The sequence below is a fragment of the Psittacula echo genome, assembly GCF_963264785.1.
Source record: "Psittacula echo genome assembly, chromosome: 4".
In the NCBI taxonomy this organism is placed as follows: Eukaryota; Metazoa; Chordata; class Aves; order Psittaciformes; family Psittacidae; genus Psittacula; species Psittacula echo.
The window spans coordinates 89,218,134-89,237,877 of NC_137738.1; the positions used below are offsets into that span (position 1 = coordinate 89,218,134).

The window sequence follows — 19,744 nt, forward strand, 5'->3', positions numbered from 1 at the left end:
CATGGAATTTGGCCTTGTAACATTGTTTTCACTCCATTAAAAACATGCTGCTCAGGGAAAGCTTTTCACAGGTACAGAACATAATCTCAGACCCAAAGCCAGCTAAAGATGGCAGAAGGTTTTCCATTGATTTAAGAGGTCTTTGGATCGGGTCTCAGGAAAGACTTAGAACCACCGAAGGTCTTTTTCTGTAAATGGGAGTGTCGAAGATTAAACCTTAACTGGCTTTAAAAATAATGAAATAAAATTCTTAATAATACCATTCTTTCAGATTGTTCACAGTGAAGTCACAACAGATGAATTGGGTATTATTAAAAAAAAGGCCCTTGCCCCTCCTCCCTTACACCTATACTTATGGAACATACTTACGCTTTCCTGACAGATGTTTCTTGATTAGTGCATCAGAGGAAAACAAATCACCACCTACAATGGTTCCTGGAGACGCCTTGAGGAGAAACCCATAATCTATAATATTTTTTTAAATTATTCATTTATTTTCATATCAATTTCTATGATTTCCCTATTTTTTCCATAATTTGCTCATAACTCTTATTCATGGAGAACAAAAACAGTGATTTACCTCTGCAGTGTCCAGCATACCCAACATTTACAGCTTTTAAATTAAAACTTATTTGTGAAATGCACAGCGGTTAAAATAACAGAGAGTGAATTCACTCCGTTCTAAAGAATAACCCTGGTATTTAAAAGAAAAGTATTCAAATATTTGTAAGAAATGTTTTTGTGGTTTTTTTTTTCCATTTTTATATCTATTGTCTGATATGTCTATTTCATGGCTGAATTATAGATTCAGATCATATAGCCAAAAAAAAGAAATTATATGTCATTTACCTATTAAACTCTGAATTCAGCATTCCTTAGACTGCATTTCATATAGGGCCATTTTGGTTCTTTTAGCTTCCATCAGTTTATACAAGCAAACAAAATCCCTAAACTCATAGTTTTACAGGCAAAATTAGTAAGTTGTGATTTTCTACAATGTCTGGTTTAAAATGCTTTTTACATGAATTATGTGTTCAAGAAAAGTGCCAGACTGAATGGCCTGGAAAAAAAATAGTTCTCTACCTGAAAAAAAAAAAAAAATGGAAAGAAAAAAAAAAAAGAAAAAAAAAAAAAGACTATGGCTTGGTTTACTTATAAACTGCTTCTGTATGATTTTATTCCTTTTCTACTTAATATAGAAGTGCTCCAGTATCTAATCTCTTTGGAATAAATTATATTTATAGCTCTTTTAAGATGATCATATGCTTTCATAATGATACCCCCATTAATTTGCAGTCTGAAAATCTGGAAACTAGATTCTGTTCATCCTGTGTACCGTTAACTCTGAAGCCTGAAGACGGCTTTTTAAATATCACTCTGATTGACTACTTTATAGCTGAACATTTTAATGAAACTATGTAAATAGTATAATTTTGGGAATGGCGTCTTAAGTATAATTTATTTAGATTTATATTTTTTTCAAGGGTCTCTCTTTTTTTCTTTTTTACCACAGTCCAAAAAAATAATGGCTAACAACAGTAATATGCTTATACTGCAGTCCTTCTCTAGCTCTATTTTATTACAGAAAACAGATACTGCAGTACTGCAGATACACTGGAGCTGAGTGCAGTGTAAGCACAGTCAAGCATACAAAAAAATAATTAATGATGGCCAGTGTTAAAATATTCCTCAAAATCTATGGTTGTTTCACACAGTGTATACCAAATGAGCCCATGCTGAAAGAGCACAGTGTCGTTATCTGTGGAAGGAGAGAAATCAGCAGACTTTGAAGCAGTGGAAATTCTGTGTGTGTTAAGGTAGAAGAGCAGTTTTTACATGCAGATGAGCAAATGTAAATTCCACTTACTGGGAATACAAAAAAATATTGTAAAAGAATATTATGATGAAGTGTTTATGAGGGATATGGGATATTTTAGAGATGTAGATACTACAGTGCTGCAAAAAATGTGTGCCACATAAAGTCCCAATAGCACTGAGATAAAAATAAAGGGGTGAACTTGACTGCATGGCAAAATCAGATGTTACTGTGCAGATACAAACACCAAGTAATCAAGTTAACAATTGGCCATTTTAAGAAACCAAACAATGCAAGGAATTTTATAACTTTGAAAGATTTAAATAAGGCAATCAAACATGAATGCTAACCCAAGAGAGCAGCTGAGGGCATCTGCCCAGATCATCACTGTTGTATCTTAGCATAACTGAAGGCAATGGAGTTATGCTAATTTACACCAACTGAGGATCTAGACTTTGAGTGACAATATTACTTTTATTTTGGGTTATATATTAAAGGGTTTTGGCAAGTCTGACCAAACACAGAAAGTGCAAAACACTGCACTTTTAATCCCCTTTTAGCAACTGTACAGTTTATGCAACTTCCCATAGGGATTGCCTCAGCACTTGGGATATACCACAGCATCATGTTGCAGATCTTTGCGGATCTGGATGGAATGAAAAATTGGTTATGATCTGTTGATTTGAAGCAAAAATGATCAACATCACAATGGCAGTTTGCACAATAACCAAATTGTGCCAAAGACCCTTGAATTGAATACGAGCAAATGACAGGCTGAATGAGATTAATTATGCTAGACACATTCAATGACAAAGAAGTATGACCAAACCCAAGGAAGGCGGAGGCAAGTATACAAATGGAAAGACTCCAAGACAAGGAGGCCTTAGAGAGATTAGTTGGGGATATTAACATAACTAAGCATATTCATTGATAATTAATCACAATTAAGTGCTCCTCAGAATAGCTGCTTAGTGACTGAACAGAATGACACTGGAATGACTGACAAAAGAAAAGTTTTGAAAATTAAAATGAACCGCCAAATAAACATTCACACTGAAATATTTGGCGATTAGAGGAGAGCTTAGGAGCTATGGGTTGTATCTTCAAAATTGCCTACGTTGTTATTGCAGACACTGAATTCCACTTTCAAAGTTAGGCATATAGAAGGTGCAAGGATATATATGCCTAGCACTTACATTCCTTCTGAAAACAAATTTTAAACTTTCAAGTCATACAGGTTGTTTTGAAAAAAATACTCTAATTCAGTGAATGTTCACTGGAATTGAGACTATTTTGGGTGACAACTAAGTGGCAAATAGTTTTAAATACTGATTAAAACTCAAACTGTACAGCTATTAATAGCTTTTGTTTAAAATAGTTGAGTACATAAAGAAAAAAGCCATAAACTCTTTGGGTATTATATATGCCACTATGCAAATGAAGCCTCTAATTTAAGAGCATTTCATGGTATTTAAAACTTACTAAGGCCCTGATTCTGCAAGGTGCTTCATGCAAACAGTGTTGTGCCTGCATGGAACATTTCACAGCATCAGACGTACTGATATGCAGATGGTTTTTAAGGAGCTTTTTAGAGAGCACATGCTTTTAAGGCTACCTCTCAGTAATGAAAACCATGATGAAGGGTCTTATGTAAATGCAACTCAAGTATTTTCCATTTTGAAGACAAAAGTTGACAAACTTAAGTGAGAAAAATGGAATGACTCAACCTTACTGGAGTCTGAATGAGTTATTCTAGCAGAAAAAAAGCCCAGCCACTTCCATATGTAAAACTTATTGCGACTACAGAGATGAAGTTGCTGCAGATGATGGGTTTCTATACAAAGGACATTATCATAACACCACACAACATGAGGTTGGAAATGCTAGGTATAACCTACAGTGCCCATTTGAGTATTGAGAAGTGCAGGAACAGAGCCCAAGGTGTTCTGTTCTGGCCAGGCATGCATGCTGCCATCAAAGATAAGGTATCCAAGTGGAAATCTGCAATAAATACAGGAAACAAAAATGCAAAAAAAACCCACTGAAACCACATGAGATTCCTAATTTCACTTGGCCCAAGGACCTAGCTGAACAAACCGGGAAGGATTATTCCTTATAGGTGAACTAATATTGGGGATCTATATTCCTTGGTTTTGCTTTTAATAATTTAAATTAGACTGGCACACTAACTTGCAATTTAATAACACATTAAAACCACAGTTTGTTTTACCATAACATTGCAGATAAGTTAATAAAACACTATCATTTACAAATGGCTTACTCTAGTAATTTTTAACGTTACTCCAAATACACCACAGCTGGTCCTTGAAATCACATTTGCTATATAAAAATCAGCTAAAACATAAAGGAACTTAAAAAGGTGTCTTCAGATTTCAAAGAATTCATACTTATCATCAAAGGAGTATTTCATTATAATACAAGATTACTTACTAGGCTCAACAACCTCAGTATTCAAGAAAGCTGTAATGACAACTTCTATTAAGATTCCCATGCAGAAAAAACAAGAGGACACAAACAACAAAAAAAGTGATAATAAGAATGGAAATGGTTATTCCTTTTGCAACAAAGAGTAATTTTCAGAGAGAAAAATGAGTGTAAACAATATAATGGGTCATAGTCCGACTGAGTTCTTATAGGAAGACAGATGTAATCTCAGCAGGAAAAGGGAAGGAAAGGGAAGGGAAAAGAAGGCAAGGCAAGGCAAAATAGTCCTGTGCAGATGAAGCAACACTCAGGCACTGAAGAGCAGAAACACCTAAGTGGCAAAAACAGGATATAGGTGGGGAAATCACTTCAGCAGCTAAACAGAACTCTGCAGAAATAATTGGTTTGAGTACAAATGCTGACTGCATATTGGAAAAGCTATCAAGGTTTAAAGAGTATAGGTACAACCAATGTCCAAGAATAATCTGGTTACCTGTGTAAAGGGGGAAATGCTTCTGTCGTGTTTATTAGCGTATTCTATTAATTTTCATTTCTGCATTTTAATGTTGTGTTTGGGGAAAACCTATTTTTTTTTGTTTTGCCAGATTATTAAAGTGAGGAAGAAAATAGTACTTTTTTCAGGTAATATTTTAATGTATATATTCATCAGAATAAATACAATACAAGCATCTCCATTTCTGGAAGGATAACCCTTCTTCCCAGTTGCCAGTTCTTGCTGAGCAAATTGCAGTAAAATTACACCAATAAAAGTGAATATTAGAGCTTATAATAACAGAAGATTTTCCCTATAAGTATGAACTAAGGATATTCTTCTACCCAGAAAAAACTGTACTGCGTGGAGTTGTTCTTTCTAAAAGAGTTGTAGTTAACTGGGAGAACTTCAGAGAAATTAATTTTCCTATCTGAACTGAAGACATTGATAGGTTGACACATCTGGGAATGGGAAAACAAGGATAAAAGGAAGATAAGATGATGACCACCAGGAGGATGGAAATTAAAGCAGAGTGGCATGGAAAGAAGAAGGAGACACAAAAATTCCAACTCTTACTTCACTGTGGAGAATGTGCAAAAATAGACCAAGCTCCACATTTTGAGTTAAGAAGAGATGCAGACAGGAAAAGCTCTCAGGCTTCATTTTAGAGAGAGAAATGAGACTGTACTCCTCCCTGTAAGTTCCATAGAGGAATACCAAAAGATGTCCACCACAGAAAATAATGACATGGAAAATCTACATAGAGACACAAGTGCTTTGGGATTGAAGGACTGGGTATATTACAATAGTATCAGAAGTATCCAAACTTATAGGCACCTGGTTGAACTGCAAATCTTTCTGAGGTTCAAATTCTTTAATACAAGCACTAATGGGATTTTCTGGCAGAAAACTGACCCAAAGGAACAAAGGTAAATGTTGACAATTTGATAATAAGTTTTACAGTAGACTAAGCTAAGGTTTGGTTATCTATGACCTTTGAAAAATTATCATTATTTTTACATCAAAGTAGCACTAAGTAGAAATAAATTTGTCATTTTCAGGGAGTCTCTGGTACCCATGTTCCCTGGCTCCCACATTGGCAGAACATTGAATAGAAAGGTTCTCAATTGGTATGCTGCATTTTGGCTGGGATTGATTTACTGATGATCAAAATGTATCCTTTTAAAAACAAGAATTTATTTTAGGGTTTTTAGAATTTTATTTTAAATAAGATTTGAAGTACTCCAAAATGTTGCTTTATTATAGTATTTATTATTCTTCAATTGAATTAGTTTTGAAGTAACTGTAACTGTTAGAATCACAGAATCAAGTAGATTGGAAAAGACCTTTAAGGTCATCAAGTCCTTTTTGCTTTACACAAGTTCTATAACCAAAAATTTCATGCTGGAAAAACTTGGATTCTTTCTAGACATTAATTTCTTCAGAGACCCTTAAAGCTACTGACCACTTTTTTTTTGCCAGCAGCAGTAACTGAGAATTAAAGCTGAAGAAATTCTGTTATCTGGAGATCATTGATCAAACTGTGTAATTGTTTTGCTCTGCAGTTAAACTATGAACAAAGACTCTCAAGTTTCTACTTGGGCTTTGGGTGAAAGAAAATTGTACAATCAGCATGGTAAATCTGATCAAGAAGATTTACAGAAGAAAAACATGTATGGTAAGGAATAAATATGCTGATCCTGGAACAATTTAATTGAAAGCTGCAACATTATTATTCTGGGAGCCAGGAAATGAGACTAGTAGAATCTATGGAACCACAACTACCAAAAGGCCACACAGGGAGCATAACCGTAAGCAAAATAAACTAGCTTTTTCAGAGTCTCATATTAATTTGTTTATGAATTTTATCTGAATGATATAATTCCTTAATATTATTTGTTAATAGTGTCTGCTATTTAATATTTTAGTTGGTGCTTAAAAAGAATCAGTGTGTTAGTAAAACTCCAGTTAGGAAGCTGCATTATACATAACTTGTGTGTTTTGTACACCTCAGGCAAAGGAAAAAGTGGATTGGTAAAATGTGATATAAAGGCTTTATCAGCACATATGGGATATTTGCTACACAAGCTACGCATGGCTATGAAACCTTTCCAAACTATGCAGCCCAGAAACACCAGTCCTATGCTGCACTATTAATTCTTCTACTGCAGTATCAATTTTTCTCTGTACCCCCATGCATTAAAAACGTATTTCCTATAAATTTTACAAAGGTTGAAATCTTTATGGTGACTGGAAGCAACTATGTGGGAAACCGGAACAAGGAATAAAAGATGAACAGATGAGAACAGTACAGACTGGTACAGACAGGACAGAAGGGATCCCAGCTTTGGATATAGGCTAAAAAATGTGTATACATTTCTCTCTACAGCCTGGGGCAGGAGCCAGGGTTACTGATTCTCACTACTATTCTGCTGTCAGCAAATATGTTTGAAGCACACCAGCAATGTTCCCCACCTCCTGGTGCCAGTCCATGCAGTGTTATACCTTCTACTGCTGCTTGCTACTGCAGTAGTTTAGGTGTCCTGTATTGCAGATATCAAGTTCTTATGGTGGCTGTTGGCCTCACAGAGAGCCAGTAGAATCCCACGTTATGGAATTCCTGCTTCTTTTCAACTTGCTCTTTCTAAAGGCAAGGAAATTATACTCCCAGACCTCACACACAGAAATATAACAGATGTAAATGAAGTACTTCACAGTTTAAACATTCCCAAATCAAAATCCCTTATGTAGCTTTGCTTTAGCTGTTTTGTGCATATACTATATCATTTACATGATCACATCTTCCATCTTAAGCAGCGAACAAGAGCATAAATGAGAGCTGTATAAAGGATGCTGCCATCCATAGGACTCCTACTTCCCTGCTTTTGAATATATGTGAGAAATGGAAAGATGTTTCATTTCTCTCTCTGTAGCAACTTTATCAGGATGTAGAGATTAAGGACAATAAAAATATCAGTGTGATGGAGGAAGGAGATGGGCTGATTAGCCAACGAACTTGAGACAGGGAGCAATATAGAAAAATTTATGAAGGAAAACAGGGTAGAGTAAATGGTCCAAGTGGAAACTGGGACTGATCAGAGTTTCAGTGGGGGATAAAGGATAGTCCCATGGCTGTTCTGGAACACTGGACTCTCTCCTGCTTTTTCTGTAGAGTTCATGCTTTTTCACAAAGGCTCAGTCACTCATGTAAGAGTGACTTCTGAATTCCCACAGCTCTAAGCAAATTCAGTGGGTACTCTGGCATTGAATAAATACAGTATTTTCTGCAATCTTAAGAACTCTGACAAACGGAGTCCTAGAAGTCTCAAACTAAGCAATCAAAATTATATGCTTCAGTTTTCTGGCTTTAAAATGAGGCTAACCCTAACCCTGACTTAATTCAGGGTATAACTGCAGACGAAAATAAACTAATTCCTTTACAACCAAGATAAAGTATTTAGTAAACACTCAGATGCAATGGAAGTAATAAATGTGAGTGAATTAGTAGTTATATCTTGAGAGTACAGTTGAGAAAAGTGCAGTGAATGACAGACAGGGCCACACAGGGGATAATGAGGAAAACAGAAGAAATTCATTAGTTGCTTATGCAGTGACTGCTGCCTGCCCTGTGCAGTGAATTGCTTTGTTACCCTAGAAATATATCTGATCAGAAAATGAAGGACTGCCTTGTGATGAATAGGCAAAAGAGAGCTAAGTTAGCCTGCTTAAAATTTTGGCATTCACTAACTTGAATTCACTTAACTGAGGTTTTATGTGTTCAGTAGATATTATGATAATTGCTAAATAAATAACTTATATTAAATGCTAAGTAAATAACAGATGCTAAACCTAAAACTATAACTTTAAGTGGGACTGAATCTTGTTCTCTTTGCGGAAGCAAAACTTGAAATAGGTAAAGAGAATGGCATGAGACAGGAGTGGGGTCTCAAGTTTAAGTTAACTTTTTTAATTTCTTCCTGGAGACTGTTAGGTAGGCTTGATTGTAGGTTCTCGAGAAAGGCAGAGGGGATAGAGTAATTCAGGAATACCTTCCTAATACAAGTGGAAATTTTATAAAAGGCTAGAGCAGCAAGCTATATGCTTAAAGTATTATTTATGCTGCTCCAAGAGTCTTGTCTGTGTTTTGCTTATATAATTACATTTCCTTGAACATCTCTCACTTGAACCATCCTGACCCAAAATCCAGGTCCAAATCTGAGTATCTCTGGGGTTACATGCCCATGTCTTACTCCGCTTATACTTACACATTCTCTCTAATCTCATTTACATTCCCTCCCCAATCTCATTTACATTCCCTCCCCCTGCATATCACAAAGCCTTCTAGCAGCATGTACCAGCATGATCCAACCTGACTGATAGTTTCAAAACACTATTTTTGACTGGGTAGGAAATAAATTGTAAATTTTGTACCTACTGTTTGCATCTAATGACTAGAGTAGCTAAGACTAGAAAGCAATCTTACTTCAGCAGCTTTCTCATGCTTACTTTCTTATCTTTCCCATGCTTTACATCGAGGTTTGATTTTTTATCAGGGTACGTACTGAAGAAATGCTATTTAAGGCACTCATGTATGGTAAAGACAGAATACTGCTTATAATGGCAGTATAAGCTATCCATTTATACTTTCCCTTCCAATTTTTTTCCTCATTACTTACAAACATCTTTCTGTGTTAACTATAGTACCAACTCAGGAGTACCACAATCTCATAGCACTAACAAACACATATGGAGTTGCAGTTGAGCACACAGTGCAGGAAGACAGATCAAAGCTAAGCTTCATGATTCTCTAACTTTCATTGTTTATAATTGTCATTCCAAAAGAAATGAAACGAATTGTAAAGAATGCATTTTAAGTAGGGGAATAACTAAGTAAACACTAAAAAACATAGTCAAAGTAGAAAATTCATTAAGCTGATGACAGTGATACGAACCTGGGGAAAATTATGCAAGCATTAGGGAAAAAGAAATTGTTTTCTCTTCCCTCTGATCTATACCTGAGAAACTACAGCCCTTTACTGGTTGTGTAATCAGAAGTATTTCATCAGTCTGACCACATGAGAATTTTCTGTTCTAACTAGCAAACTCAAAAGTTCAGAGAAAAATTGAATAGGAATTCAAACTTTTAGATGAAATTCCAGAAGTTCTGACTTTTGTCCATCCCTATCATCTAATGAAAACACAAAAGGAAAAGCTACATCAACAGACTTATGTATAGAGCCAGCCTGTATGGAATTCCTAGAGACTTCAACACATGATGCAAGTAGGATCAGTCTCTTCTGCACCAGCTCTCCAGACAGCATTTCTAATTTATGATACAACTATACACAAATTGAATCAAATAAATTTTTATAAAGAAAGTATTTGTTCTATATATCTTACTTGAGTTCTTGTGAGCTTGTGGCCAGCATACTTCGGATGCTTTTGTCAGCCAAGGGACAGCCAGATAAACTGTAAGACATGGCAGGACATATAAGTAAGTTAATCTTCTCATTAACTGAACACTCCCAAACAAACACAACATAAAAATTAAAAAGTAAAAGTTTGTAATGCAGAAAAGCGATGGGGCAAGTGCTGTAATATTGAATTTTGTAATATAGTTAACCCTCTGAATATATTTAGGTATCAACATTACTTCCAAAATTACATACTGTAAATGGTCTTTTGTTTGTTTGTTTGCTTCTCTAGGAACTAGTAAAATGTAACAAAAGATATTTGAGATTCCTGGGTTAACTAGTTAAATGCTTAAGAATATTTGGAAATTTTAGTAATCTATTTAAAAATAAAAGACGTTTATACAACACACAAATTAGCATGCTTTTAAGATCAACATATATTACTCAAAGGGTTAACACATAGTTCAACGTTTTACTTTGACAGCATTGTTGAGGTAAGCTGAAAACAATAAATTGAAAAGACAGAATCCACCATGAAAAAAATGAAGTCACACCTTCTATGTGAGGCGTAATTACCAGTCACATGACCACTCCCATCACACCCTGGTGTTGGACATCTGCCACCAAACAAAAACAAAAACAGCCAAAATAGTAAGTATGTTTAAAAAAAACTTTTAAAAGTTTCATTGTTTCCAGTTTAGCTGCAATGACTGCAAGGGGTTTTAAGCATCCTAATCGAAAAGCTGCAAAATGAACAGGTTTAAATGAAAATGGTGTCTCAATACAATATAGCATCATTAAGAACAAGCAAATACACGTTAGCTTATCACTTTACTTAACTGGCAGTTTGAAACATTTATATGCTGCAAATGTTGCATGCTCATACTGCAAGGCGTATATGTACTTGTTTTTTTTTAAATAAGACAAAGAGAGAAAAGTTAAAAGGAGAAAAATAATTTCACCTCACATTATGCTTACGTTATTAAATCCTTTTTGCTCTCTTTGCATTGAGGGTATTTGGGTTTAGGACTTGGGATAGTAACTTCACCAGGATACCTTCTTTCTTCAAGCGCCTCTTGGAAGGGATCCAAATCTTCTGGCTATAGGTAAATATATACACATTAGTTTCAGCCAGATGAGGTTGCAACTTACCCAAAATAATGCAAAGCAGAGTCATCAGATGTAATCACCTTCATTATCTTATTCTGCCAGAGAAACTGAAATTATTTTATATCATTTCACATATTAAACCTTTGAACAATACTTGGATATTTCAATGAAGACTTAATGTGTGGAATATATAGCTTGTTTAACTTGAAAAGAAAAAAAGGCAAACCAGCTTTTTCTATAGCTGTCATACTATTTTGCTTTAGAAGAATCAGTATTTTTTCCTAAACACCTAATATAATATCTTATGCATCAAAAACCAATCTTAAATAACATTTTTAATGGTTTAAAACACCTCAAAGATGAAATAGGAGCAATCTTAACACTACACACAGAATCTCAATATGGGGCAAACCTCAGTGGATCTGTCTGGAAAAACAGAATTATATAATTTGCAATTAACTTCACTGATGTGTTCCAAAACTCAAAATCCTCTGTTTCAGGACTGAAGTGGCTGAATGCATTGATTTAGCCATTCCTGCAGATGGTGCTATAAACACTACAGCAGAAATAAGGAGTTCTTGCCCTGAAACAAACATGTTGGCTTACCTCAGATTTCCTTGATAGTGACAGATATCCTAACTTCAGTGAAATTAATAGCAAAGCTGCAATTAGCAGCAAAGCTAGAATGCATTCAGTGTACCTAGTGAAAATGCCGCTTTTCTATGTTTCAAACTTGCTGAAAATAGTTGTATGTTTTAATCAAAATTGGCAAGTGATGTGCTACACACAAGTGATTAGCCAAATTTTCTGTTATAAACCAAGAAAAAATTGAGAACAAGCTCTAGAAGTCTCCAAAGAGCTAAACTACATTGAGTGCAGCACAGTGGATACGGGTTAAAACCTGATGAACAGAAGCAGTGACATGGAACCTTGCCAACAAGCCTCTTCAATGTCATGGCTATTCTAAGTTTTGAAAAGTAAAATATATTCACTACTGTATTTTCTTTATTTTCCTCTTCTTTCTAAGGGTTTTGCTGTTGTCTTGGTATTATAAATTGAAAAGCAAAACTGATTTCTAAAATACTTTCTTTGTATTCTTGAAAGTATTTCATTAATGCAGGCCCTTTCACAGAGCTATCAGTAGTGTATAAGTAATCTAGAAGATTAGCTGAAATAGTCAAAAGCTTACATTATACTCTGCTGCTTTTGTTTAAATTGATTTCTAAGTAATACATGCTTTTAAATACTCAGCACATCATTTATGGTTTTCAAATTCAGGAGAATATCTTGTCTTGAGAGCTGATTAACCCAGTATTGCACAGTTATGTCAACTTGCTTATACAGAGAAATGTAATCTGGATATCCTGAAATGATTTTACTGCAGAAAATATTTGTTAACAAGATGATGTTGTTAGAAAACATGATTCACATTCATGGTTCAAATGTTGTCTTATGGAACTTAGTCACAGATCAGATGTGTGCCAGCATGGTATAGTCCTAAAGATTAACCAGCAAAAAGTCCTTTTTGTATAAACCCACCATTTTAATCACGTTTTACTGTTTTCTCTTTCCCTCCAAATTTCAGAAATGTAACAAATTACCAAAATCAGATTGCAATAAGAACTAATAGATGAAAAAGACATACATTAATCTCTTTGGAATCATCTTCATCTATCCTAGTGGGCTTCATTTTAGTGTAGTCCACTGGCAAGTCCCAACAGTCATTCTCATTCAGTTGGTAACACCGGTTATTCATCACAGCTTGCCGTTGCGGGGACATTGGCTCCAGTGGTGTCAAAATGGTACAGCAACCATCTCGCTGCCTCTGCTTGTTCATGCTCAGATCCAACGTCCCATTTTCATCGACTTCCATATCAGGATTCTGTCAAAACAAGAAAAATACTGTTAATTCGGCTTCACACTAGCAAACTGTTACCTCTTCTTCAATCTGACTGCCTAGCAGAATGATAAAAAGCTTTTCCATTCCTGTATAGATTGTAAGCATTGAGCCCCCTCCCACACATAGCATGATGCTGTTATACAACATTAATGCTGTTAAAGCAGATTTCTTCCTGAATGGCTAATCTCATGTTTGGGGGAAGAGGGGAGAGTCTCCATTACCCCTCCTGCCACCTGGCACACTGGTGAAAAATTTGGAATAAAAGGAGAAATCTTTAAAGGTATTTTCTTGTCATTGTATTTATGTTCTTGATTTATTCTGTGACAGGTGAGTATCTACATGTTAACATCTGCGTAATTCTTGTTTCCAGTTCTGACACCTGTCTTGGTGATGAGAGTAACAAAAAACAGCTAGCATCAAACAGCCTTTGTTTCTTTGTTTATTTAAGATTAACAGTCAATACGTAAATAGACAATGCCAGAAAATTAAACAGCGAGGTAGGGTAGCAAAATAAATCCTTTTGGATACCACGTGCCAGTGAGGAAATGCATTTAGATTTTACAGTTCATTCCCTGCAGATGTAAATGTTTTAACATTTCCTGTGTCTATCTTCATAATAAATTTAGGTAGCGGAATAGTTGCAACAATAATTGCACCAATTCCTGCAGCAACTGAGGTGCTATGAAAAATAGGGTGAATATGGGCTCTGACTTTTTCTTTCATAGAAACAAACAAGGGTTAACTGTTATATTAGACAAGGAGAAATAAGGTATCTTAAAATGAAGACAAATTTAAAAAAAATAAGGAAAGATAAAATAAAAATGCCCACAGAGAATCCCACATCTTTTCAAAAATGAAAAGCTCCATGAGAACTTGGGTTTCAAAACCAATGTGAATGCGACTGACTCCTTGTATGTCTGGTGACTTTCTCTTCTCTTGAGTAACAACAGAGCTGCAGGGAAGCACTGTGAATGTAACTCTTTCTGAATTACTGCCTTTTGGCAGAGCATATTTCTAATTGCTGCTATCCTGCTAATTTAAAAAAAAATACTTGTTTATCTTCTTAGATTCATTCCTTCAGTCTCAATATAGGGTGACACACTAGGAAAGAGGCCCCTTCTGGTTTTGATACGGAAGATTTTTTGCATTTTATTCCAACTTTTATCATTGTGTTGCTATAGATAACAACTGCAATTATTTACTTGACAGAAAGTACTAAGTAAATTAATATAATAAGCAGCATTTGAAAACAAAGTCACCATCTATTCTGGCTAAAATCATGGTTATTACTAATACCTAGTGCTATGGGTTTAGTTTGTTATGAATGATCTAGGGGCTTTATAGGATGAGAGGAAGATATGTAGAAGATATCTGCCTTTGTCTATATGTAGAACAGAACATGTCTGCCAGCTCAAAAGCTCTTCTGTAAGCACAATAAAAATGCTTTCCTCTGCACTGCATCTGTCTACTTAGCCATCTAGCGGTCTTCTATAGGAAGCACCGTACTGTTTGCTGGTGCATGTTAAACACTCATTTCTTAACAGCTGTCACAGTCAAAACTTAAGTTTATAATAAAAACAATCTTTCATGAATCATATAGTACACTGTTTTTTTCTTAATAAAGCTTAACAACAAAAGTCAATATAGCCATTTCATAATATACTGAGTCTCTATGAACATGCAGAACATTAGTGACCCTGCACTACTGTTAAGCACATTTAAAGTCACCTGTACCAGAGGATTTGTGCATTCCAAACGTATTATGCAGTGACTTCAGAACTGTGATATTACAGGCAGGCAAGAAATTACAACATATAAGTAGCACAGATTTCTTTGTATTAGATCTTACAACCTTAGGTCCCATTTGTGACTTTTTTAAATGAAAATGCATCTTTAAATCTTAATCCTTTCACAAAATGTATGCATCAGGCTGTGTTTAGCAAAAATAATCAGTAGTGCAATTAATAACACTTGAGCAATCCAAACATCTTTTATAATTACAGATCTCACTAGTAAGAGACAAATTTAGAAAAAGGAGTACATGCTACCAGTATCATCAGTTTACAAACCAATCGGGATTTCCCGAGACACTTGTGACCAATTTGCATCTTTCTTTTTATTTTTTCCCTTTCCTTCTCCTTGCTTTAGCAGAGCTACCAGATTATGGTAATTTTGAGAAAAAGAGAGAAAAAAAAAAAGGCAAGATGTACTAAAGCTATTCTTCTATCTATCAGGGCCACACAGCAAGTGCAGTAAAGAGAAATCTTCATCAACAAACAGAATTACTAATTTTTACCCTTGCACAGAGATCCTGAGGCTTAGTAGAGAGGTTCTGAGGCATCTCCCTGCAGCGAGTGGAGAGATTCAGAATAGCAGTAGCAGCCATGTGCGCTGCCTCCATGTCATGAGTATAGTCAAAGCTGCTCTTGCTGCAGGTACTGCTGGCACTGCTGCCTCCACCACAACTCATATTGCTGCTGCTGCTAGGGGCATAACTGCTTGTTGTGCTGCTGGTTGGACTTGAATTCTTACAGTAGCGTTTAGCTGTGGGAAGAAATATGACAAGGATGACTCAAAAGAACAAGCATTCTGCATAAGTGAAGAGTTAAAAAAAATTGCTGGAGGTGAAATTTATAATGAGCAACAGTAACTGATGCCAAAAAAAAAGCCTGCAATAGGAATGATGGCTGTATTTCTTGATTTCTGTCTGTGACTTTCATATGCTACATATGTGAGTTTGTATGAAATAACCTCCTGTAAAAATCTGTATGATGTGATCATGAATCATTCTGACAAACAGTGGATTTAGAAACAAACCAAAACACAGAAACACTGCTTTTACCCTGCATATATAGTCAGACAGAAGGTAGGATCTGCTTGGCTTATTCATTTTATTAATGAGGGGCAACATAACACTACAGGACCTTTTCTTATTTACATGAGCAAACTGTAGATTTAAGGCCTAGACTCCCCAGGTCTGCTGGAGATCAAGTCCACTGTAAGACAGGCATGGTCTCTGAGCCACAGTGCTAACCGTATGTCCTCAATCACCCCATGCTTCCTAAAAGGTTTCTTCTTCCTACATCACAGGCAAATATTACAACACTGGCCATCAGAAAGGAGAGAAACATAATGGAAGAAGAAAGGTGATGGTCACATGTGAGTTTTACCATGGCTTGCACAAAGGCACAAACAGTGGCTGTATAAATGGAAACAGATATAACTGAAATGTCCCCACCTTCAAACAACCTGACCACCCTCAACTCTTCACAGAAACAATAAAGACCGAAGACACCCATTCCTGCCCACTTCAAGGACAGCAGCACTTAGCTGCACTCTGACCAGCAGAAGCCGCAAGCAGTCACAGAAGAGCCAAGGCACTGACAAAGCTCATATTGAGCCTATCTAAACACAACACAGCACTGTTGCTGCTTCTAAGAAATGCTTCTTGCAGCCAAAGGTATTACAGTAATAATGGAAAACAGCCTTATTAGCCCACTTATTTCTCCAATCCTCTTCCCAAATAAATGGTTTTAAAAGCGTTCATATAAAGTGCAGGAAAGTGAGCTTATCTCCTAAATCTAAAAGTTTATGTATTTTCATAAAAAAAATAAAAAGTCAAGGTCAGAGGATACATAACATGCATATTACAGCAACTACTTGCCCTTCAGATGGAAATGCATACTTCAGAGATCATACCTTATAGCACAGTATAACAATAACCAACTAGCATGCTGATTAGAGAGCTATACAAAAAAGGTCAGGCCTTAGCTAGAGCTCTTCCGTGATGGGCTCCATTTAAATGCCAGACTTTTCAGGTTTATTTGTCTGAGCAGACATACATATAATAATCTGCTCTCATGAGCACAGCCCATTTGTAAAGCACAGGCTGCTTTGGTAGGCAGGCAGGGTTCAAAAGAAGAATCTGAAAGCAAAATATCTCTGCTAGAGTTTATGTCATCCCCTTTTCCCAAAAAAAAAAAAAAAAAAAGAAAAAATCATGGTGTTATTCTTACTGTAAAGGAAATAGTGTTTCACTTATTTCATAACAGATGGAGTTTTCTCAGGAAAGCCACATAATGCACAGGGTGTGATCTTTTTTAAGTGAAGTGAATGTTAAACATTCATCACATTTCTTTGTTTTGAACACACAGTAGCACTACTGTTGCAGAGTATCCACTAATAAAATTGTGAACTATTTCTTAAGAGTTTCATTATTAATATAGTAGTTAGTGGTGGTCATTGAAAATTCAGCATTTATCCACTGTTACTTTGTAATGGTATCCAAGACACACAAGAATTTTCCTATACTAAAGGAAAGAAATAACTGAATAATTCAGTTTCGACTGTGTTAGCACAGCAAGCACCCTGTACCACTGAACTTGTCAAATTAGAAATGTCTTTCAAAGTTCATATGAACAAATAAGACTTCTGTCACTTGCAAAAAAAATGTTAGTCTTGTTATAGCAGGTCACATTTAGACAGACATGAGACATACTACATGGGAAATTATATATCTATGAGAATGTGTGCTAAAGAAAGGGAGGGAAAGCAGCAGCTATATACATAGGACTACCCATCAGAAACTCATGAAGGCTCTGATATGGACTCCTCTGTGGCCTTGGTCAAGCTATATTATCCCTCAAGTTCACCTTCCCTATAAATAGAAAGTTGCTTGTAAAATTTGGTTGTGTTGTGATTCACTTGCAAAACACTTTGAAGATGTAAAGCGCATTATATGCAATTATTAGCTTTAAGATTACCAATAATTTAGGCAAAACTTACTTAGACAGAAATGGCCATGGTTATTTTAACTCTACCATAGCTGCACATTTTTAGATGAGACACATAAACCAGCCTGTTTATTTCACATTAGCTTTTCATGAGAAACAAAGATCACCAATTTATAATTAATTAATTAAATCAGGTTGATCTCTAACAAAGGGAAAGCTGCACTGTTTCAATACCAGATGATTCTGCTTGATACATCACCTAACCCTGTGGCACCAGGTTTTGGAAACTCTGCTGCCCACCTATGCTTTGTGATCTGGAGTGAAACGAAAAGTGGAGAACACCTTTTCCCATTAAATAACAGACACAGGTCTAATCAGCTGCATATTCAAACTGGCTTCCCATAAGGCATGCCTTGGGGCTGATTACAAAGAACCTCTCAACGTCTACATGCTCCTCTTGGTAATTAACAATGGAGGAGTGGGAGAGATCCCAACAATGTAAAGGACCAGAGGAAAATACTTGGAGTGGGATTAAATTCTGCCAGGCACCCTCTTCCCCAGAATTGCCTAAATACTGAATGTGTCACATAAATTACAGTTTCAACACTACTTCTGACTTGCACAATAAGAGATTCATCTCACCTAACTTAGATATCTGACCTAGTCATTATAGGCTTCCTACACAGGCAATGAAAAAACATAGGAACTTTCAGGCAATGATTCACATGACCAGTATTAACTAATTCAGGAGGAAACTGACTGAATCAGAGAAATGTCTATCTTTCTTCTTGGATCTGAAAGGAGTGATGAGCTCAGATGTAGGTGCTGACGATAACAGAAGTCTACGTATGGTCAGATGAATCCCACTCCTAACATTTTCTCAGTGTTTTGACGGAAGGAGCCAGTGATACTGATGGAGTGAGAGCTGCTTCTCACATCACCTGAGCAACTGAAAGTGTTGCTGTCTCCTCTGCTTGCTGTGAACATCTGTTCTTATCTCTACTGCTGTATGCCATAAGCCCAACATCTAATACACCATGAAACTAGTTTCTAAGGAAAAACAAGCCCACAAACACAAGATTTATCAAGAATTATCAGAGCATCCTACCCCACCACACAAAGTACCCATTTTCTGTTATGTTTTTACTAAAGCTTACTGTTGAAACAAATCAAAAAAACAATGCAAAGGAGCTATTTATGTTCATCTCACAACCAAACACTTGAACATATAATCCATTTCTGTGATGATTAAAATACAGTGCTAGCTTACAATTAAAAAAGGACTGAGACATGAAGTTGTTGATTTTTCATATCCATAGACTATTTGTTTCATATAGTCAGAAAAAAACAAAGTGCCATTTACTTTCAAGTTTACCTAAAACCTTAGGCTTACTTTCAGGTTTTTCAGGATAACTTTTCAGAACTAAATCTGCTTTCATATAAACATGTTTTCCTGACATACATAATAGGTATGCACTCTGTACTTCCATAAGGCCTCTAGTAGCAATAATTAATAACTTTTTTGCACAAAAATATGAAATCACCTGAAAATACTGCAAAGTTTCTTGAGGAAAAGTGGTTCCTTTAATTGAAGAACCTCCTTCTGAGATCTCCTTCATATTCGTTTATGTTAACTGTCAGCAAAATCCTTGTTCCACTGAAAGTCAGTGCCAAAGCTCTGACTGATTTCAGTGTGCCCAGGATTTCACTTCATCATTCTATGAATTTAGCTGATTTTCCTGAGGAATTTTGAAACCCTTTGCCAATTGAAGCCAAATACGATGGAGTGTTTACAGAATTATCAAAGATGTGAAACCTAAACTTTTCATGAAA

The 19,744-nt window shown here is 35.8% G+C and overlaps 1 protein-coding gene across 3 annotated transcripts in view; it reads right to left on the reverse strand.

Moving 5' to 3' along the window:
* MYT1L (myelin transcription factor 1 like) overlaps positions 1 to 19,744 on the reverse strand; it is a gene marked incomplete at both ends in the record, with an annotated part of 140,725 nt that overhangs the window by 56,415 nt on the left and 64,566 nt on the right. For all 3 annotated transcript variants that reach the window (XM_080616432.1, XM_080616431.1, XM_080616433.1), the window contains 4 exons: positions 10,155 to 10,223; positions 11,147 to 11,268; positions 12,924 to 13,160; positions 15,475 to 15,722. In XM_080616432.1, the coding sequence (XP_080472558.1) occupies positions 10,155 to 10,223; positions 11,147 to 11,268; positions 12,924 to 13,160; positions 15,475 to 15,722 (676 nt within the window). The remainder of the gene's footprint in view (positions 1 to 10,154; positions 10,224 to 11,146; positions 11,269 to 12,923; positions 13,161 to 15,474; positions 15,723 to 19,744) is intronic.